General features: G+C 42.1%; 1 protein-coding gene across 1 annotated transcript in view; it reads left to right on the forward strand.

Annotated features, from left to right (window-relative positions):
• TRABD2B (TraB domain containing 2B) overlaps positions 1–22,599 on the forward strand; it is a gene marked incomplete at both ends in the record, with an annotated part of 292,456 nt that overhangs the window by 260,317 nt on the left and 9,540 nt on the right. Inside the window, 1 exon segment of the mRNA XM_082312151.1 lies at positions 10,687–10,956. Coding sequence (XP_082168277.1) covers positions 10,687–10,956 — 270 coding nt within the window.

Below are 22,599 nucleotides of genomic sequence, written 5' to 3' on the forward strand. Positions count from 1 at the left end.
ACAAACACAGACTAAGAAAACACACATGCATGTACAATGGAGGGAGGAGGCTTCCTAACTGACTTACTGTGCTCTGGGGAGCAGCAGAACAAGTGGTTTTCATTTTCCTGGTGTTTCACTTACTGCTGTGTGGGGTTCTCTTCATGGGAGGAGAGCTAGGCTTAATCGCTGGTTTTGTGTACGTTTGTGTGTGTGTATAAACAGTTTATGTAGAAGCTGGGTCTGCTTCAGCTTGTGACAAGAGCCATTTGTCATTCATGTTCACAAAGCACCCCCAGTGAAGGTTCTGACCACTGCCCAATCCCCAGTCTAATTTATTATTTTTCCTCGACGACTTAAATCTGCAGAGATTACACAAAGGCCACCTGAGGATCTTGATATCTCTGGTCAAGGAAGCCAGTTGGCCTAATTCTTCTGCTGGGCCAGCAGAAAGCCCCTAGCAGCCATGCATGGACATTCTCTCCCTTTCCTCCATTGGAAGATAACTGGCACCAGAATTGCTCCAAAGACCCATCACTCTCCTCCCCGTTCTCTCAGCAGAGGCTGTTTGTAGAGGACCTAAGTAGACCTCCATAACTCCTGGTGGCCAGTGCTAACCAGTTAGACGCAGGAGGAAGGAAGCACTGCCTTTATGCAGACTCTCCTCCTCCTGCGTTTTTAGCTGTGTTGGTAACTCCTTGGAGCAGGTGAGCCCCCAAAGCTCCTTTGCAATGAGGTCTACAGCAGAGTTCAGGCAGGGAGGCTGCAAAGGCTCACACTTCTGTATGGTTGAGTGCTGTGTCGTATCCTCATGATGCTCTGGCTGTATCTGTCTGTCATCATCTCATACCCTTCACTTGTCAGCTTGCTGAGATGGAGCTCTTTAATGTGTGCATACTTTATTTCTGGGATTCTTAAATGTACTACTAATGATAATAGACATCGCAATGAAGGAGAGATATTTTCTGGGGTCAGTGTAAGTTTTCCTGTTTTAAGGGGAGAAGACCTGGGCCCTGTTGTTTGTAACTAGTTAGTGAGATTTGCCCGAGTTCATTAAAAATCAATCTTTCTTGTGGCTTCAGATGCCTCCCAGATATCCAAGCTGTAGTTCAAGGTCTAATCTCATAGTTTTCAATTAACAACCAAAAAAGAGAATATAAAACCTTCTTTTCTTCCTTAAGGTTTCAGCAGCAGTATGCGTGCTTCATTAATGGAGAATTTTAATGAAGGATGGATTTATCAGACAGAAATAAGTATTTGATATAAGTAGTTTCTTCAGCATGAGTTAATATGGAGAGCGAACCCAGGTGAAACCAGGCTAATACGTGGAGAAACATTATGTGAAGTCCTTTAACATTGAAGTTGATAGACCAGCATTAGACATTAAAGCAAGTGGAGTTTGGAGGAAGAACTCTCCTGCCTTCGTCATGTTTCAAGGGCTGTGTCCGTTACCGCGCAGTAAAAATGCCCACAGACAGGCTGAAGTGTTGTCTGAATAGGGTTTCTGACAACTGTTTTGTTCTTTTCTTGGAAACACTCAGGCTCTGTGATAAAAACAATGCCAATGGGTTATAACAGTATTTTGGAGAAAGGCAGTCTGGCTCTGTGTTCCTTTTTTTAGCTCAGCAGCCATCAATGGTTAAGCAGATCAGATGTTTTACAGTGTCAGCTACAGAGAGGAAAAGCGGGTTCAGTGTAACAGAGATGTGGGGTCTCTTGTAAGCATGGTATTCTTATGGCTCTTTGGTTCCACACTTCTGCCTGCTGTTCAGTTTAAGTGGTTCATGTCTCTCTCCTTCTAGTGATAGCAGCTACTTATGTGCCTACGTTATCTGTCATCTTGCAATTGTAAGAGCCTCGACTGAACAAGGTACTTAAGGAAGACAAGTTGCTATGTTTGTACAGATTCGTGATCCATCCAGTATCTCATCTCTGCCAGGGCCCAGCTTCAATAGCATCAGAGGGAAGTGCAGGAAACAGTGCCAGGCATACATTGAACAATCTGCCCTTAGCTTAAGTCTGAAGTCAGTGAAAATGTTTTAGTCCCTCAAGCCAGGCATTTGGTACCTTGCTCAGTTGATGTCCCTGTGGAGAGTTTATTTTTAAGATGTGAGGGAAAATACAGACTCCTGCAGATGTTTCTTCTCTCCAGAGGATCCAGCAGAGAAGGGAAACCAATTCCCAAAGGAGGCAATCTGGGAGCAGAATTCAATTTGGATTGCAAACGAGTAAGATACAGACAACAGTTGTGTATTAGCTGTAATTCTACTGAGGAATAAAAATCGAGCAGCCAGTTTGGGTTGGTTTTTTTGTCAATCAGCTTCTTATTCTTGAAACCTGTCTGGATGACAACTGCTGGATGGAACAAATGCATCCTCACTTTCTTTTCTATGCTTAAACTGAGGTCAGGAATGGTTTGGGACTAACAATACATGAGATGAGAATAGTTTTCTAACTGAGTTAGCAAACCTGCATTTACACGTGGCTATACAGCTCAGTGTCGCAAAAGCTGACAATGACTAGAGAGGAACAGACAGTCATAGACATCAGGAGCTCCGTCAACTTAAAATGAAAGTAGGATAGAGACGAGTTTTGGTGAGTATTTCTAGTTTGATTGTGGCAGCTGGAGGAGAAAGAAGGATTTGTTCAGCCCTTGGCTTGCTTTCCAGTCACTGGAGTCTGAGATCATAACTGCTGAGATGAGATGGTGACATTTGGTCACCATTGTCCAGTTTCTCAGACGCTGCCCAAACCACCGCAAATACACTGTAGAATCAGAACTGGCCCAAAACCTAAGCCCAGACCAAAAGTTTGGAAATGTCACAATTAGACCTGAAGAAACTTGGTGTTGCAGATTGGGCCAAACTGGATAAGAATTTTTTGCTTTGCAGAACCTGTTGAATGATGGAAGTTAATTTCCAGCACCTGAAAAATCTGCTGTGTATAATTAATATGACATCACCTCAAAGAAACATAGAAAGATCAGAGGGTTTATAAAGGGGAAACAGAGATTACATTGCCCAGTAATAAGTCCATCATTGTTCTTTATTAAAGCAATATATATGTTTATTTAAAAGTTATTAAAAGGAAAGAGCCATGTATTTACTCTTGTAAGTAATGGTTTTCAAGGAATAACAGAAAAAAATGTGTGGAATAAAGCTTGAAAATATTCCAGTTCAATAAAAATGCAACCCTAAAATCTTCTTTTGTGGTGTAATACCATCACTTTAGATTCATCAGAAAGCCTGTGTATTCTTGACAGATTTGGGCAGAAGTCAGGATTTCCAATCCAGAAGTAATGCTGATATTCCAACATTTGTTTCTGTCCAAAATCAGGGAGGAAAAGCAGAAATATTGAGAATTCATTGCAAAGGCAGCACTTGAAAATTTATTAGAAGACACTGAAACATTTCAGTTAACATTATGTTGCAAGTCTTTCAGTGGTACATGGACATATAGGAGTTGTAATTTGAATGTGAAGCCCTTTCTGTCCTCTGTGAAGTAGACTTCCAGAATGAACCAGATGTCCCAGGACAGCTTCATAGCTACATGCTCCCATGTTAAACCAGGATGCTTGAGCAGAAAAGAGCCCGTCTTGACCTGTGGGATAGCTACTCTGTCCAAGGAGCTTTAAGTACAACTTCCATAAGACAGTGAGGTACCAAAGGCAGCTGTATTATGAATATTTTGCTTAAACAAAACCACCCAGGCGGAAATAGCTTAGCACTAAATTGGTATGGTGATAGTAAGATTGAAGATTTAGGGAATAGAGTCTGAGGTGAAGCTTTGTGTGCCATGAGCAGAGAAGGTTCTTATTTGCTATTAATGTGGGAGATGGAAGAAAGACTGGAGAGTCGACCCATCCTTCCTCTGTGGGCACAGCCCATCTTCTGAGGCTGGAGTGTGCAGCTTACACAGTTTACACTAAAGATGCATGAACAAAGGATTATTCAGTTCAAGAATTGAACCAAAAAGTCGAGAAGGGGAAATAAGTTCAGAGCAATCTGAAGTGTAACATTTTGAGGACATTTTTGAAGGCAGGGGTTGGGTTTTGTTGGGGTTTTTTGTCACTTTTATTTATTAGTTGGGTTTTTTCTTTTTAATTGAGATCAATTTTTAAACAAAAAAGGTCACTTCGTAGCATTTAAGTCTTTGAAAACAGAAGACTAAAAAAACCATGAAAGCTTTGTTCAGAAAGTGCTGAAATGAAAAATTTTTAGTTTTCTGAAATAATTCATATGAAAATGTGGAAATGGCACGTTACAAATGTTTCAGCTGTCCTCTCTTTTTTCAGCAAATTCAACTGCTCAAGTTGCAGAAAGCTTGCATTTCTTCTCCAATGCCCTAGGTCAGCTCCACTTTTAATGAAATGGTATAGATAACAGAAGTTTTACTCACTTTTCTTATTTTATAGTTTCTCAAACTGGGAAGGAAAACATCACCATCCATGGGAATGTCTCGACCTCACAAGCTTTTCAGTTAATTTATGCACAGATTTGAGGGTTTGCATACGTATATGTGTATACTGAGGACCAAATTCCCTTTCAAACTAAGGCCACAGTTCTTGAACAACAGTGATTCTTCCCAGAGAAATAGTCTGACATGGATTCTGAGTCCAGAGATACCATCCAAGTTTGGGGTGGACTGTAATCTAATTTAACTACTTAACCTAATTTAACTGCTCGTGAGATGTAGTTGACGCTGGTGCAAAAATGAAAAAAACAACTTTGTTTCCAAATTCTGTTAAGAAATACAAATACTTTAACTTTAGTGTACTGCCCTAAGGCAACTGCATCCTAAATGAAATAACTTCATTATAATTAAGCCAATCAGGTGAGTGAATAATCAGGAATTTCACAGGTATTCTCTTTTGCTGTCTCTTGAGCCCTAATTCATCCTCAGTAATTTACGGCACTTACCTGAAGCAGCTCAGATAAGTTAGGTATGGGGAGAATCTAATTCTGCTATCTCTTCTTTGGAGTTACTCTCTTTTGCAGTAAAAAAAAAAAAAATGTTTTTATGTGTTTTTATATATATATATATATATACACACACACGCTTCCATCTTGAAGGAGATGAACTCCATGGTGGTATGCACTGGTGTCACCTGGTTATGTGAGAGACCATGGTCTAAATCCATACTTCACGTCACTAGTAAGAGGCCCTATAAGCTACGCTGCGGTGAGTTAGGATTTCTGCCTGGTTTTCTGTTCTCCTTTTGTTTGCTGCTCTCCCAAGAGCTTTGAAAATCTGAGTTTCATCTAGCGTGGAAGAGAGAAAAAATGTCAAACTTCTTGTGGGACAGGACATTGTGGTGCCCGTCTTCTGGATGTGCATGACTGCTCTCTCTGAGAGATGCGTAAGGAAAAAAAAGCAAGAAGCAGATGTCTCTGTGGCCTGTGGCAAGGGGAGCAAGGGTGCGTGCGAGGGACTGACGAATTCCTGCCTTGACAAAGACTCCCAAATTGGAATTTATGAGAATCCATCTATAATAAAATGCTCTTAACTTAGTGTCTGGCTGTCATCTGGGTGCATCCCAAGAACGGTGGCATAAGGATAAAGCTGCCACATCACACATTCCTTGCTATCACCACAGCTGCTCTCTTGATGGAACAAAATCTTCCCTTGTCTGACAGTTCTGAAAATTGAAGCAAGAAAACCTCAGCGATATTGCTGTACTTGGAAGCGCGTGCCAAACATGGCACTGTTCAGAGCAAAACTTTTCCATTGCTCACACTACAAAGACAAGATGCAAATAACAAATTGGCAAACTTGCATTTTAGAAGATTCTGCACTTATCTGAGGGAACAGAAATGTTACCGCAAGATTGCTGAAAAATTAGATTGATGATTTAGTTGCGTGGAAGATGGGTATGGTCAGCAAAGGCATGTTCTCTCTTATGAGATAAACCAGGGGTAAATTCCTGGCCCTGCTGAAGCCCAGGGGAGGCTTAATGGGACTCACACCAAACTTCATTAGCATTACTCTGGCAGGGTCAGTGGGCAGAGGCATTAGTGAGGTCTGCCCTGCCTGATGCTTCCCTCAGACAATTGTCAATGAACCGGTGGTTGGGAAAATCCCTATTGGTGGGGATGAGATGCGGTGCAAGGTGTAGCGTTAATACCACGCAGCGTCCACCGGTGGGGAAAGTTAGGCTATTCACAAGGGCCATTCAGAGCAGGAATGAAATGTGGATGCTCTGATATCTCCTACAGAGGAGTTTATCAAGCCCGGAGATGGTCACAGCCCTCTGAGCTGCAGAAATTGGATACCTGATGTGAGGGATAGGAAGATGCTTGCCTGGGCAGGGAGAAAGGCATGGCCAGATTGCCGGGTGGCTTGGGCTTGAATGAAAGTGGGACCTGGGCAATTTTAAACCTGGGAACTATGAAAAGAAGCTATTACAGGACTTCATGATGTTAATGTCATTTTTCTGACCAGATCCACTCGATAACTCTAGCAAATCCCGATGATGAGTCAATTTTCTATTGTCAGTGCCAGCACAGAGCAACACTAGAGACCACAAGACAGAGAGAAATGCTGAGACAGCCTAATTGAGCATACAGCTCAGCCTAAACTACTTGCATGTTTTGTTTTGTTCTTTTAATTCTTCAAAAGAATTGGAAAAGGATAGCAAATTTCACCAGAAGGGAAACAAAACCACAGGGGTCTTTGTGGATTAAATGTTTCAAGAACTAGCAAGAATAAATGTTTTCCTGTTTTCACTCTGTTTTCTATACCTTAGGACCAAGCCACATAGGATATTTGTTGGGACTCCCAAGTTTTCTTATTTGGACTCTGTTCTTTTAGAGAACATGTTTTGCAGAACTGTGCATCCTAGGGAAGGAAATTAAGGTCAGAGACGAGAAAAACCCACCTAAGGGCCTGAAATACTTTTAGTTTCTCAAAGACCACCCTGTGTGGCAATGGTAGATTTAAAAATGGGTGGAACCTCTAAGCCTGGAGTTGTATCAAGTTATTCATGAAAAATCTCTGAGATCTTTGTGTGGACCAAGATATTTGGGTGGTACTTTCTCACTCTTTCTTCAGAAGAGGCACTGTGGCCTCACAAACTGAAAACCAGCCCTGCTTTTTCTTTGGCTTTAAAAATAACTGTGTATCTTGAAAAGCTGTCTCAGCAGTCGTGAAGGAGTGGAAAAAAAAAAGTGTATTATATCCCCATGGTTTCATACAGTACAGCTGTGCTAACAGAGTGCATTGAGACTGAGACCAAAGGAAAGGCATGAAATAGTCCATGAAATGATCAGCTGAATCTAACAGTAAAGCTTCATGCAACGGGGAGATCTATTGTCCGGGTATCCTGTTGCAGATGGGAGGTTTTTGTCCTTTTTTTTTAGGGGGGGAAAAATACAGAATATTAATAAATTCAAGCCCTTTGTATTAATAAAATTTTTACTGAAATGAATGGGAAAGTTATCTTCTGATAGGAAGTCTACTTTACTTTGAATTAAAGTCTTTACATATTCTTAAAATATATTTGGATTAAAGATCCATATTCTGTGGGATTAAAAGTTTTTATTTTATTTCTGGTTGAATGTCTGTAGGACGATGATCAGATTTGAAAACAACTAGGTCTCTAGATTTATTAAATCAGTTTAAAAAAAAAAAAAATTTTTTTTTGAAAGAAGCAAGCACGTATCAACATACAGCTTTCAACAGTCCGTCCTAGATCTTCGGGTAATTATTAGTAGTACAGGAATAATGGAACAAGTATCGACCAAATGCAATATGCAGTTGCCACAGTGGAACTATTCCCCCTGCGTAGACTCTAAAGTACAAGTGGTTAGTTTATAACCCTCTTTAGGTTACAACATTTTAATGTTTCTTCAGTGTTTATTCATTCTCTTCCCAAAGAATGTTCTGAAATATCGAGTTTACAACCTGTGGCTCATGTGATGGTAGTGGAAACAATTAAGCTAGAAGCTTTCAAAGCCACCACTGGGATTTTGATGCCCAAACTCATTAATTTTAATAAGAAGTGAGCTGCCAGTCGTCTTAAGTGGTTTCTAAAATCTCAACCCATAAAAACACCTCTCTACTGGTTCCAGTTTACTAGGAGCTCAGAGCAAGGTAAACACATGTAACAAAATAGTAGGTGTTAAAAGGTGGAAAGTATGTGTTCAGATGTCTCTAAAACTGTTCAAGGAACCAAATGGTGGCCTCAGCCTTGAGCTGGTAGATGTGGGCTGACGTGGGGCCTGCTCCTACCTTCAGCATCTCTGGGAGTTACTGACTGATCCGAACATGAGGCGCAGTCTCGGTGGCAAGGAGAAGAAAGTCAATGGAAACAGAAATCTTGGCAACAGCTCAGTTCCAGCTGTGATGATCACATTGTCTGTCTACTTTGGGTTCTCATGTCTGCTCAATGCTCTTGCCTTCTTAGCATGCTTCTGCCCACCACAAGCGTTGTGGCCCGGGTAGTGCTCTTATCCCCAGCGTGCAGATGGACAGCTGGGTTGCAGGAAGACCTGGGTGAATTCACACCACACAGTGAAGAGCAGAGGTATCCAGCGCAGTACCAGAACGAGCTGTCTTTGGGCAGTATCAACCAGCTTGTATTCCCATTGCTTTGGCATAAGTGCAGCAGGCAATGAGGCTGGGGCTTTCTTGCCACCCATTGCTGCCTGCTGTCATTGCAGTTACCCGCATGGTGTTTGTAGATGCTTGGTCTAGGTCCTTCCTACCTGCCTAACTCATCCTATCAAAGTTCACACTGTGTTATCTTCCAAGCTGCTAAACGGCTGAATTTGCATGTTGATACTTCACCGATCCACCATGGTGGTTGGATAAAAATTAAGAACTGTCTGCTGTGGCCTGAGGGACCCACCCAATGCAAACCTATGAGAGCCATGCCTTTTACATGAGTCTGGAGATGGCTTTGCTTCAGCCATGAGCCTATGTCACAGCCTAAGAAGTCCTGAAGACTTTGGAGAGCACCAAGGTCTCTCAAAGAAAGTTGCTACACTGATGAGAACTCATCTTCAACATGAATCATGGAAGAAAGTCTTAATGGGGAAAAAATCCAGAACCAGCAGATCTCTCTGTGATGTAAAATAGAGCACGGAGTGAGTACGAGTGAGTTTGGAAAGGACTCACTGAGAGTCTGAATGCTTGGAAAAAGAGAAAAAATAATGGGATTTTCTTGTGTCTTTTATTAATGAAAGCAACCTTGGAGAATTTTAGAATTAGTTTAAACAAGTGTCTTTCTTTTCTTTATCTGTCATATGATCTCTGAAGAACTTCATTAATGTTGGCTATGAGTGACAAAGTTACTGTAGTTTTTGTCAGTGAGTCTCATAGTAGCAACGATTAATTACCAGTAGCTATTGGAAGGACCTTTGGGTGAAACATGATGCAGTGGAAATAGAGATGACCATCTTGACTGCTGTTGTAATGGACTTCAAAAAAATCAAAAACAAAAAAAGCTGCCATTAGTAGTAGATGTGACTTTTTTGGAAAAGAACAAAATGTTCCATAAATGAAACATGTGGTTTCACTTGCAGCACATTTTGTACATTGTCACCAATGAAGTTTAGGATTTTTTATTACTTTTTCATTAAAATGTCTTACTGGTTTCACTCAGGAGGCAAAACTTTTCACGTGGCTTTAATTGTTTCTGTCATAAAAGTCATAGCATCCATGTAATAGAAATAGTTTTGCAGACCACAGCTTCATATTGCCTATTAATTCTCTTCCATTTTCTGTACCTACAACTCATTGGGCCATCCCAGAGACAGAAAAAGTTCCTCTCTTGCAATTAAGACCAAACAGGAACTTCTACTGAAGTTATGGGAAAAAAACATCACTTTGTGTCAGTAGTGGTTTATTAAATTTTTGTTTCAGATATCTTAGCTCACAAATGTAAGTTCACGTGGCCACGTATGAAAGGAGAGAGTTTGTATTGACTTTTCTCTAAAATTGGTGAAACTCTAGAAGATGAAAACAATAAAAGGCCTTTTTCTGCATAGTTCCAGTCAGATGCAAGAGGTGGTAGTATTTTAAACAGGAATGAAGAGCTCTGGCAGTATTGTTTCAAGGTGGCTTTGGACAGGTCATTTACCCACTGTTTTGCTTCATTTCTCCATTATACAAAAACTGCTAGAGTGCAGGTCTCACATATCTCATCCCAGCAGCCTAGCTATTAGACCATGCTTCTGTCATCAGTCTGGGCTTCCCTGTCACCAATCCTAATTCAGATGAAGAAGCATAATTATTGTTGAAGTCAAAACAATGACTTGTTTTCCACAGATGATATCCAAAGTTGAAAAAAAAAAAAAAAAAGAAGGGAACTACTATTATCTCATTAATTTAAGATCCGCTTCTGTTAAGGTATCTGTTTTCCTCAGAGAGAGTCACAATTTTGCCATTTAACCTTCACCCCAGCAGGGGAGGTGACGTTGACCCCTACCGCAGGCTCTAAAGCCTGTAAGAAGTAATTAAAATGCCAGAAAACAGCAATAGCGTATCAACTGCCTTTTCCCACTTTTTCAGTTTAGTGTTTATTTGAAAGCTTGCTAGGAAATGCCACTGCTGTCTTTAGTTGCTGCCCCAGAGCAAAAACCTTTCTCCTTGCATACCTTCTTAGCAGTTAGGAGCACCCACCAAGTGGCGTAGTCCTCTGCTTTCACTTTTTCTTAGCACGATCCCTCGCTTATTCATCAAATGTTTAAATGTTGTGTTTTGCAGTTCAAGGACGACAAAGACAAGCCCAGCCTTGAAAGGGTCCTCAGCAACAGCCCTGCCCGCTGTCCAGCTTTCTGAGCAGGTCCCACTGACGTCTCCTTCCTTGAAGCCCCTGCAGATGGACAACGAAGACAGCCTGTCTCCTCACCTCCTGTTGCCAGATAGCATCAGCCAGCTGGAAGAGTTTGGCAGGCAGAAGAAATGGCACAAGAAGCAGCACAAACACCATCGCCAGAGGCAGTTCAATGACCTCTGGGTTCGGATAGAAGACAGGTGAGTCATAACTTTTATGGTCCCTGTCCTCTTCCTGCTGGCTCCTAACAAGTTGCTCTTTACAGATCCCAGCTCTTGTTGATTAGACCATAAGGAGGCTTGGAGAAAGGCTAAATGGGAGAGACAGGGAGCAAGGTGATATTTTTGGAGCCTAAAGAATAACTAGGAGGAAGGCTCATAGGGATGTTTGATCTAAAAGTAAAGAGAAAAAAAGCTAATGCTTAGAGTATTTAAAATATACAGAAACAAAGACTTGTCAGAGTAAAAACAGGAAAAAAATTACAATTGAAAATATTCTGTGTTTGCCCTCTTTCTTCCAATAATTATTTTTCAGTCTTTACTGTCAGTTTTCAGCCCAAAGACTCACCCATTTTCCAACCATGCAGAATATTCCTGGGAATTTTTAAGGTTCTGACATATCTGACTTTCAATCTTCTTAACTGTGTTCTGGGGCTGAAATGTTTTAACATCTCAGACTGCATTGAAAACAGCAAACTGAGGCAAAATGAACTACTTAACTAAGGCCTCCATGTGAAGAGAATGGAGGTAGGCACATTTCCGTGGCCATTCTAATCTTGATCCGAGGTTAAAAACTCACAGTGTTTGAATAAGAGCCTTCATGTTTGACCTGGGCTTCTCGATGTGTGCTTTTAGGATTCCTGGGCAATTTATTCTCCCACCTCTAATACTGGGAAAGCTCTTAGTGCCTTTATCCAGGCCAAGTCATGGGCAGATAAAGAGCCACAATGTTTATAGATCTCCTAACGTGTAAAAGGAATGAAATAATCTGTTGGGAACTGGCTGCTCGCCTATACATGTAATGATTGTTTTTGAGCATTACTCATATTCCCATTTTCATAGCACCTAAATTCCTTGCAAGCAAAATGAGTCAGAGTCTCTCAGAGGCTTCTCCCTTTGCTAAGGAAAAAACTCCACATATTTGTGTTATGGGAGTCTTTTTTTTTTCCCATTCTTTTTAATGGAGCAGTTGCCTCATTTTTTTTTTGTAGTTTATTGTGTTCTCAGGGTGAGTGATGTAAGGGTCGTTATTAAGGTGGTGCATATTAATCTTAACGTAGTAAGGCTATTTCTGAGGTTAATGCCAGCCTTGGTAAGAAGGATTCATGTGTTTTGTTCTCAAAGTGTGTTCAGTGGTTGGATCCTCTCCACAGAGGATGTTTAAGCATGAACTGAGAGGCATTTGTTTCAACATAGTTGATTGCCCCAAGGACAAGGGACTTTTCTTTCTTCTGCTTGGGGCCCACTAAGTTATGGTGTCCGATGATGTCCCAGCATTTCACAAGGGTGTCTGGTCCGGCTCACCATATGTGTCATACAAGTGAGGTGCTTAAATAGATCTGGTGGGAGCCTGATAGTTAGGCACAATTCCCCTGTCCTCATCCTATCTATCCAGAAAGGATATTGGATATTGGGCCTGATATGGCTGTGGAAATGTGTAGCTGGGAGCTTAAAGCAGTGGTGCTTGCATAGCTTTGGTGGACTTCTGTGCCTTTTGCTGGTTTTATTTCAGTAAGAAGTGTTCCTAGGAAAAGTATTTAAAAGGGTAGTTCCCCAGGTTAAAGTTAAATTATTCATTCTGTGCTCCTGTGAGATTTCATCTGAATCAAAACCTTTTATCCCTGTACTTCCATTTCATAAGGATGGAGATTGGGATAAGAAAACATAAGTTTCCGCTCCCACCACGCTGATGATGAACCAGACGCTGTGTGTCGCCTGCCTTGCTGAAAGATCTCAGGGAGATATTAGTGGGAGATCACAGCCCTAGAAATGAGGAAAGGCTGGAAGAAGGGAAGTCTGCCTTAGTGCTTTCAGCTGGTTTTAGTGCTTCTACAGTTCTGGGGTAACTTCTGGTGTTTTCCTGGAAACAAAACAAAACGAAAAATACAAACTGTTCAGCTAAATCAGAGACTCACAACCAGCTCTGGTTTCTCCATAAATTGCATGGGGTCTCAACTTTCATAAACCAGCTGCTGCATATTGTGCTTTTGGCAGTTGGGTTTCATCAGCATTAATTGCAAGCTGGACCTTGCACAAGGCAATAAACAGTGAGTTCTGTCTAACTGGCTCCTTTCTGATTGGCAAGAAAAGAGCAGAAATGTGTGCCTGTCACCAGACTGAAGCGTGATCATTCTTGGGATGAAACAGCTAGGATGGCTAATAATATGGGCAATGGAGTGTTACCTGTGCAGGAGAGAAGCATGTGAACTTATATTGTGTTGCCTCAATAACGTTCACCAGCACTCAACAGTGAGACTGTTAGCACTCATTTTTGGAGGATAATCAGTGTACTAGAGCTTCACACTCTGGCCTGTCCCATAGATCCATTGTGAATTTGCATATACTTAAATTGGAGCCCGCCATGTTCTATATTTACTGAGGTCTCTGCATATAGTATTACCTTGAGTTATGGCCCCATATTTCCAAATGCTGGTTCTTCCAGTTTGAGTTTCCTAACTCACCTGTTGTCACCTGAAGCTTGACTTGTTTACCTTTGAGATGACGTAGAGGGTGAAAGCTGCATTGTTTCCATGTGAGGTCTCCAGAATTCAGCTGTTGGAGCTGCCTTTCAACCTAAAACGTCAAAGAGAAATATACAGGTGGAGGACAAATCCAGGCAAATTTAAACCAGATTATTGATTGTTGTATGAACCTCATTGAACTGTGAAATTACTGTGGTTCATACAGCTCTTTTCCAAAGCTTTATTGACTGTGGCTTAGAGGACTTTATGAGCCATGAATTGCAGGGCTTTTATGGACTACGCATTTCTAGGCTATCTCATACACTTCTATGGAAATCTTGGGTTGTTTTTTTAAGCTACCAACACAGAAACAAAGGAAATGAACACAGGAGAACAATCTTAAAGGAACATCAAAGGTCTGACTCCAACCTATAAAAGCCAGAAAATCCATAATTAATGGTTCCACTAAGACTTCAGCTCACACAGTCATTCGGGTCTGATCTGAGGTTACAGCTACAATCTGAAATAGCCTCATGAAAAATGAGTCATCATTTAATGTCTAACCTCATTATTAGTACTTACTTTCAGTTATACCTTGGAGATTGTCCTTTCCTTTTTGTTCTGTCTTAACAGCTGAGGCATTTGAGTTGGCACCCGTGAGTGGATGGTGTTTAGATTTGTATGCTGGAGGGTTAGTACTGCTGTAGAGGATGAGAAAGCTTCTGCTCTGTCTTCTCCCTGTCTTTGACAGAGCTGAGATTTGCTGATCTCCTGGGTAATCAGCTACACTGAAGGCTATTAAAAAATAAAAAATGCTGATGAAATGTGTGGTTTCCTCTGCCTTCTGCCTCCTTCCCCCAAAACCTAAACAAAATGAAAAAGTCTTGCCTGGCTGCAGTTTGTGTTGAAATTCTTTGTCAAGAATCAAAATTAAATGGAGATTTCACGTAGCAGGATTTTTTATTTAACTACTTGATTTTGCAGGAATGTGCAGATCTGAAGTCTGTCTTTGAGAGGAATTTGAACTTAGACAAAAGTTAAACCTCAGCTAGCTCCCATAGCCAAAAGCCAGCTGGGGCAGCAGGGAGGGGAGGCAAAACCCTTGGGTGGAAGGCTGCAGTTTGGCATACAGAGTGTGTTGTTTTTCCTGTTGGTACTGTGTTAGCTAAGCTTCCCCTTCTAATATAAATAATTAATTACAGATCATTTACTGGCTTTTCATGATGAGCTGCTTAGTTAATTGAAAGAGTAGAGAAATGTCTGTGACGTTTCAGAGTAGTCAGTGAAGGCCAGATCAGGATGACACCCCTGTTCTAGCGGGCAAACATTTTAAGGCTACAAACAAAACCAGCCCAAGAGACCAGAGAACCTCTCCCAGCTCAGGGCGGGAGGGGGAGTGTTATAGCTCCTGGGGCCCTAAGGGAGGGTGGGAGGAAAGCTCCTGGGAAAAGGGAGGGAGGGGAGTTAGTGACTGGGAGGGTGTTTCAGGAGGTGTGAGGTTTGGAAGGAGCAATGGCTGCTGGGGGATGTGAAAGAGTGGTGGGAAGAAAGAATTAGAGAGGATGTAATGGGAAGATTCAGAGGTTCATTCCCACTGCCAAGGAAGAGATCTGGGTGAAGGTGGTGTTTGGAAAGACACTGAGGACGCGTAGATGCTTCACTTGCACAGGAAAGAAATTGGAGGAAAAGAATTGTTATCAGAAGAGAAAAAAAAGAAATTCTCGTCCCAGATGTAAGCTCAGCCCCACAAAACCTTCCATTAGTGGGAAATGAAATTAATTCCCCCTGTAATTGGAAATGGCATTTCTGTGATAGCCCAGTGCTGGCTATTCAACCCCAGATGAATGCAATAACATCACAAATACCAATTTCTTTTGGAAGCAACAGTTATTTTAGGCCAAAAAAAAAAAGAAAGTTATACCAGTGATGGATGAAGGGAGACAATGTGTAATAAACTGCACTAAGTGTGCCTGTATGGAGTGAACCTTATCAGTTTGGATGGAATTTAAGCACTTAGCCTGTTATCCTTTCTTTCAAGACAATGCAGTGATGGAAAACAGAGCTCTTGTCAACTCAGACAAACTTTTAATTTCACTTAACTGCATCTGAAAGGTAAATTTCGGTAAATGAATCCAAATTGCTTCCTTTTCACAACACACGGTGCTGAAATACAGTACTTAACTTCATTAAAGAAAAGACTGCTTTTCTTTAGAGGAGACCTAGACACTTTTGAAGTCTAACAGGTAAATTGTGGTCAGATGATTTCCCTCCATATGGTAGCTCTGAGCTTGAAATTTCCATCACTGGGGCCTTGTTTGTTTAAATTACTCAATCCGCCTCCCTGGTAAGGATACTGCTCGGAGAGTGCATGCCTAGTGATGCTCATGGGGAGGGGGGATCACTCCCTCCGCCAGCCTATCTCCGTGCAGCCAAGTAAGCAGTTGCCTCCATTGCATTTATTTGCCCTGTGTTCAACCCAGGCTGAGGATGCAGCTTCAGGACCTTTCTAACTTACAGTGAGCCTGTCTCCCAAAGGGACTGCTCCAGCAGCCAGGAACAGCAAGAGCATAGGTGTGTTGGAGTCCCACCTTCTGTCCCTTGTCACACCTCATTGCTGTTCGGGGCTTAACTGTGTTGTGTGGCCCCTTGGCTTTCCCCCAGCACTTCTGTCTACCATTTCCTTCACTCTTCTCCTGGCAGAATTTCCTTCTCGGGAAACTTTCATGATCACAGTCCCTATCAGTGACTGCCCCCAGTCTCCAGGGCATGGCATACAAATATCTACTCATCTCATGGTTTGACAGCTTGGGTACAAGACCCTTCTGTCATGCTGAGTGGTCACAAAGCACCTCCCGGACAAATGCTCCCTCCTGGTTCCTTGGTGGAAGCTGAACCTTTATATCTTGAACTGGCCTAAAATCTGCTCTTAGTTTGCCCAGTTATTTATGAACTCTGGTGGAGTGGCCAGAAGATGACAATTTGGGCAGTGAAGCAATGCGTCAGTTGGTCCTTCTCTCTCCCCACATTGCATGCCTCTCTCAAACATGCAGTCTTACTTCTGTGAAGGCGTCCTCAGCTCCTCCTAAGCATAGAGCAAAGCGTGGGGAATACTGCATTTTCCCATTCTTAGTTTCTTACTGTTTCCATTTGATCCCCCTTTAAGATTAGCAGATGGCTTGATGCATCCTTTAAAGAAGCACTGACGTTGGCAATTCTTCCATCATGCCCTTTGCACAGCTCCAAGTAGGCAAGCCCTCCGGTAGAAGTAAACTAGCAGCACGGTATAACTCAGTGGAGTATAAATAATAGGTAAATCTCCTGACTGTAACATATGATACGGTGATGACATATCCTCCCTCCCTAGATGGTTTTTATTGAGGCTTCTTGGATTATCACGTTGATCAGAGTGCACAGAACATATTAATTAAAGCTGTGAAACCTGGGCTCAGCACACAACTCTCTCGTGCATTGCAGTAACGGATGGGAAATCCTGACGTTCCAGTCCAAAACTCTAGCATCTCCATGCTAATAGACCCTCCCTGTCAGCTGGCCGTGCGTGGTAACTTCTTTCCCCTTGTAAAGTCAAAGAATTAATTTGTTATCCTCCAGATGGGGCTGAAAAGATGTGCAGCCACACTTTCACCTGCTAGACACAGGAAAAGATCTGTATGTTTTACTTTGACCTGTTCTTGTTTTCTATAAGGTGCTGCCACTGTGTGATGAAACAAACACAGATAAACCTAAAAAAAAATAAGCAAAAGCTCTGCATATTTGTTTTCACTATTGCTTAAGTATCTCACTGCCAGTATGAACAATTAATATGAAGCAGTATGCGAACCCTATTTCTATTAAAATATTTATATTTTTATAAAAAAGCTATAAAAATTTATAGCTTTTATTAAAGCTATAAATACCTGAAAATAAAATCATTAGAGATAAAGAACACGGAAGTCTCTTGGAAATAGAGACATAATTTGTATATAGATTTCAATTTTATTTCATGAAACTAAATTCTTTATTGGTAATGCATTAGGTATTTTATTTTTGTGAAATTTAAATCCATCATGAATATTAAATCCATATTTTTGAAGGTGAGCAAGTACCAAAATTGGAGCACACAAAAGCTAGGATTTTTGAACAGTGAGGTATTTTTCAGCACTGGATATCCAAGAGCACTTTCCACTCCTTCCTCCTCAATGCTGATTAAGATTGACAATACAATGCAAGATGTTTTATGGAACCTATTAAGAGATTTCTTTTCCTTTCTTGTTTTCTACTTTTCATTCGGGATGTGTTGAGTAAAGATTGTATTATATATTATGGTCTATATTATATTTATATCTGCCCCAGTTTGGTGTATTTCTGACTTGGGCTGAACATAGCCCTACCATTGCTAGCTTTGTTAAGCCACCTAAGATCTGTCTGATGCAGCACAAACAAAATGTTTGCTTAGGATTCAATTTCAAGAAGGCGCAGCTGCTGAGTTATTATAATCTCTTCCTCCATGATGCACATCCCCACTTGTTCCACTGTTTCTCAGCCAGCGCAGTCTCATTTCCTCACCCAGTGCCAGGACTCCTCTTGATTTTGGACAACCTGTTAACTTTTCAGTTCTATGGTTCTCCATTTTCTGCTTAAATTTTCTCTTTCTCCAATACTCTTTCTACCTGTCCTTTTTAACTCTGGCTGCATGCGCTTGGCATGGGCCCTGGAGCAAGGAGTAGGAAGGGACCCCTCCAGCATCTCCACCTTCATCCCCAGACCCCCGCACTCATTTCCACCTCTCTGATCTCACCTTGCAGGAGGCTGTGATCCTATAAACACTGCACTTCACTTTGTAGTCAGTCCATGCCAATGAAAGCGTGGGCTTTTGGAGCCTACAGCCTTCAGCAGAACCTCTTTGAGATGGGGGCATGTCTCACTTGTAGCTAGTATGTCTTTGTCATCTAGCATTACTGCAGACTGCAGTAGGTAGGAGGCATAGCTAGGCATCCTCATTCTTCATTTTTTAACCAGGAGGTAGATCTCCTCCATGTTATTTCATCTTGTTTGCTTTTCCTACCATTTTCACACAGATGTATATGTGGCCAAGAACACTGCAGAATGGACAAGACAGTCAGCATTGGCTCCACTTATTCTTTGCCAAATTCATGGACATCGTAAAGCAGTCCAAGCTCTTTCTGCTAATGCTCTTCCTTCTGTTGACAAGTTGGCAGCCTCGTGGGCAGTCTCTGTGATGGTGGCCAATGCCAGGAGTGTTGGAGGCCTGTTGGGGGCAAACTGTGGTCTAGACATCTACAATAATAAGTCGATAGCAAAACCTTTATGCTTATGCATTGGATCAATTTTTTATTTCTTAGGCATCAGGAACACACTTACCGTTGGCATTAAGCTGGAGAAAAGGTGCCTGTGGGTATAAATGTAGAAGCAAGTTTGGTTTACCTACAGCTTGTTTTACTGTTAATATTAAGCTACCACGGTTGAATAGGTTAGACTCTATTTTGAGATTCCCATCCACAACTACTCAGTCATAAAAATAAGGTCTCAGGACTGGACCTATAGTACAAAGTGTCTCCTGTGGAGCAAGGCAAAAAAGGAGGGTGCTTATTCCACCAAAAGAGTTAACACTAAGTGAGTTTGACTGTCTTCTGTGTTAATGCAAGGCTTTTTCTCCAGCTATTTTTAGTCTGTACCAGCAGTGTGTCCCACTGTGGTCTGGTATGCAAGAGCTTTGCTGTGAGGTTTGCAAACACTTGTATTTCTGTGTTGTGAGAACAGAGCGTGTGTGTTATTGGAGCGTGTGTTCCTTCGGCGACTGAAAGGAAGAGCAGACCGCGCATGTGATCCATGCACATGTTTATTGTTGCCTGTGAATAACCATGTACAGCAAATGGGCTCTGGAAGAAAGCTTGTTAGCAGATGTCATCATGGCCCTTCCAATTTATAAATATGAGCCTTGACATTTATATTTTCCATATCCAGGGCTTTCACTAGCCAGATGTTCTGAGGATTGGCTCCTTGGAGCCTTTAACTATGACTCCTCATGGCATATTGTCTATCGCACACAAAAAAGAAATAAAACCATACTTCTGGCTCCTATCAAACAGATAAGAAAGGAAAATGCACTGAGTACTCTCAGGTAAAGGGAATTCCTCTAAAAGTGAAATGCACTGTAACACAGCTCTACAAAACTCTTTACATTCACTCAGCTGAAAAATAAGTTGTCTGGTTTAACAGGCAGAGAAAATTCAATACACAGTAGCGCTTTTACCCTGCCGTTTGGGGTGGGTGAAGGGTGTGTTTTGTGTTAAGCTTGCAAGGCTGACTGCCGTTGCAGGCACTGTGAGAAGTGCTGAGTGGGCTCGTGCCCAGGGTGAGCTGGATTCCTTAAACACTGAAGTGGGTAGTAGAGTACCTGTGCTCCCTAAATTGCAATTCTCGATACAGAGGTTTTTCCTTTAGCAAGTGTTGTGTTTTCCCTATCGAGTGGGGTGGTGGCCAGCTCCACATTCAGGCTCCTAACTTACGGCACTACTCAGCTGACAAAATGTGGCTGTTGCCATCTTCTTCGGAGTGAACTGAATTGCTCCCTAGACTGGTACAGCCAGCACTGACCCTGCAGGGAGGTTGGACCCCTGCGCACATGAGGTTTGGAGCTGTTGGGGTCAGGAGCAAGACGTTTCCCCGCTGCTCAGGCTACGGAAGCAGCAGAGACCCATCCATGCCATGGCTGCTCCTTGCATTGCACCCGTCAGGGAGAAAAGTTAATAGTCATCTCAAAAGCTGGGTTTGGGTTGAAGACGGGCCCTCTGAAAGGACACTGCTTGCTGTGTTAATGGCTCTCTGCCTCTGTGCCCCAGGGATATGCAGATGCATTGAAGAGATCGCTTACCATCCAAAAGCCAGAACATACATTCTCAAACACTGCAACCCTAAGTTGGACATATTATATATTTGAGTGATCTTCATATCTAGCAGTATCTATGCCCCAAAAGATTGCAAATCTGCTGTTTCTCAAGGTAAAGCTCCAGACTTAGCAGAGCTATATAAAATCCATAAAATGTAAAAAACTTCATCTTCAGTGAAGGCACTTGAGTTACCGTAAAGAAAAAGAAATGTCTTTAAAATTCAGTGGAAATGCAAACACACAACACTGTCGATGCTAGCCCAAAGGAAAAGGGTAAGGGATATGGGATTTATTTCTGGTTCTGCTATTCCCCTCCTGACTAGTGAGTTTCATGTCCTGTGAAATTAAGTGAAGAAAAGTATGACAGGGAGGAAGATGATATTACTGTTGTGGTGGGCAGTTGGTTTATAAGAGGGGTTTAACCACAGTTATACTGTGGGTAGTGGGTTTATCTAAGAAAACAGATTCATTGTAGAGTGAAATGGGAGGAAATTTGATTCCCTGACGCTTCCGGCAGCATGAGCTGTGCTGCATGCTGAAAACCCGGCAGGACCCCAAAGGGCAGCTGTGGTCTAAGTCCAGTTACTCACTAGGATGAAGGAGAAGTAGGATTTATTTAGATTCGTATGGTTTTAATGCTATAAAAGCTGGGTTCCTGCAATTATGAAAATGCCAGGCCAAATTCCGATTTCACTCAGATCTCCTCTTTACTATTCCTGAATAACTTAACTGAACAAAGTAAGCATTATACCTGGGGCCTGAGCCCACAATGCTGGAAGGCGAGGGAGCCAAGCCTATTGCCTGTGAGCTGCTGGGTGTCAGCGATGCCTCACGTAGCAGTACCGTGGAGAGACGTGGTGTGGACCATGCTCACAAAAGCTTGGTTCTGCAGAGGCACTTCAGGGTCCAGGTTATGACACCCAGCAGGGAAAGCTTTTGCAGCCTTTCCAACCCTGCAGGCCAGCAAGCAGCTTTTTATGAGCCACTGATGGCATCTCCAGGCTTTCAGAGGGTTTGGAAGTGCTTGGGGAGAAGGAGTTTATGCTGTGGCTGGTATCACCGTAGTTGCTTTGCAAGCAGCAGGAGGAACTCAAACCTTGTGGGCAATGCAGCAATTTAATGTCCTTGGCATTTCTGCCTGGTAGGTATGCCCTATGAACCTTTTTTATTTTGAGACTGAGTCTGTTGGAAAGAAAAAGAAGCCAATGCTTTTGTTCAGTGGAACAAGCTTGAATTCAATACTGCTCTCTGCTGGTTTTGGCTGGGATAGAGTTAATTTTCTTCATAGTAGCTAGTATGGGCTTATGTTTTGGATTTGTGCTGAAAACAGTGTTGATAATACAGAGATGCTTTCATTATTGCTGAGCAGTGCTTGCACAGAGTCAAGGCCTTTTCTGCTTCTCACACCACACCACCAGTGAGGAGGCTGGGGGTGCACAAGAAGTTGGGAGGGGACACGGCTGGGACAGCTGACCCCAACTGACCAAAGGGGTATTCCATGCTGTATGATGTCATGCTCAGCATATAAAGCTGGGGGAAGAAGAAGGAAGGGGGGTGGGGCCATCCATTTGGAGTGATGGCGTTTGTCTTCCCAAGTAACCGTTACGCGTGATGGAACCCTGCTTTCCTGGGGATGGCTGAACACCTGCCTGCCGATGGGAAGCAGTGAATGAATTCCTTGTTTTGCTTTGCTTGTGTGTGGGGCTTTTGCTTTACCTATTAAACTGTCTTTATCTCAACCCATGATTTTTCTCACTTTTACTCTTCTGATTCTCTCCCCCATCCCACCAAGGGGGGAGTGAGCGAACGGCTGTGTGAGGCTTAGTTGCCAGCTGGGGTTAAACCACGACATGCTCCAAATAACAGGTTCAAAGATCTGACCCAACCTTAATTATTCTTACTAAGAGAGACTCTGGAAAAATATAAGCAGCGCGCAGGAAAGTGAGCCCAGTGAATTAGAGAGAAAAATGTGATACAGACTAAGCGGAGAGAAAAACTGTTATGCGGAGATGGAAAAAGAACAGGGAGAAGGAAAAAGAAAATCAAAATCAAATGGAAAAATGCAGTATATTGGACACCCATTCAAGCCAGTTTATATTTTGGTTGTTAGTTCTGTTCCTTAATACATTGCACAGGCATCTTCTTAGCTGAAATAATTGTGTGTCTTAGAGAACAGTCTTGGAGAAAATACTTAATTCGACAGGATCTTTTAGGTATTTCCCCACTACTGCCTCTTCTAAATCATTTTAAAATATG

The sequence above is a fragment of the Platalea leucorodia genome (assembly GCF_965183815.1).
Source record: "Platalea leucorodia genome assembly, chromosome: 5".
Lineage (NCBI taxonomy): Eukaryota > Metazoa > Chordata > Aves > Pelecaniformes > Threskiornithidae > Platalea > Platalea leucorodia.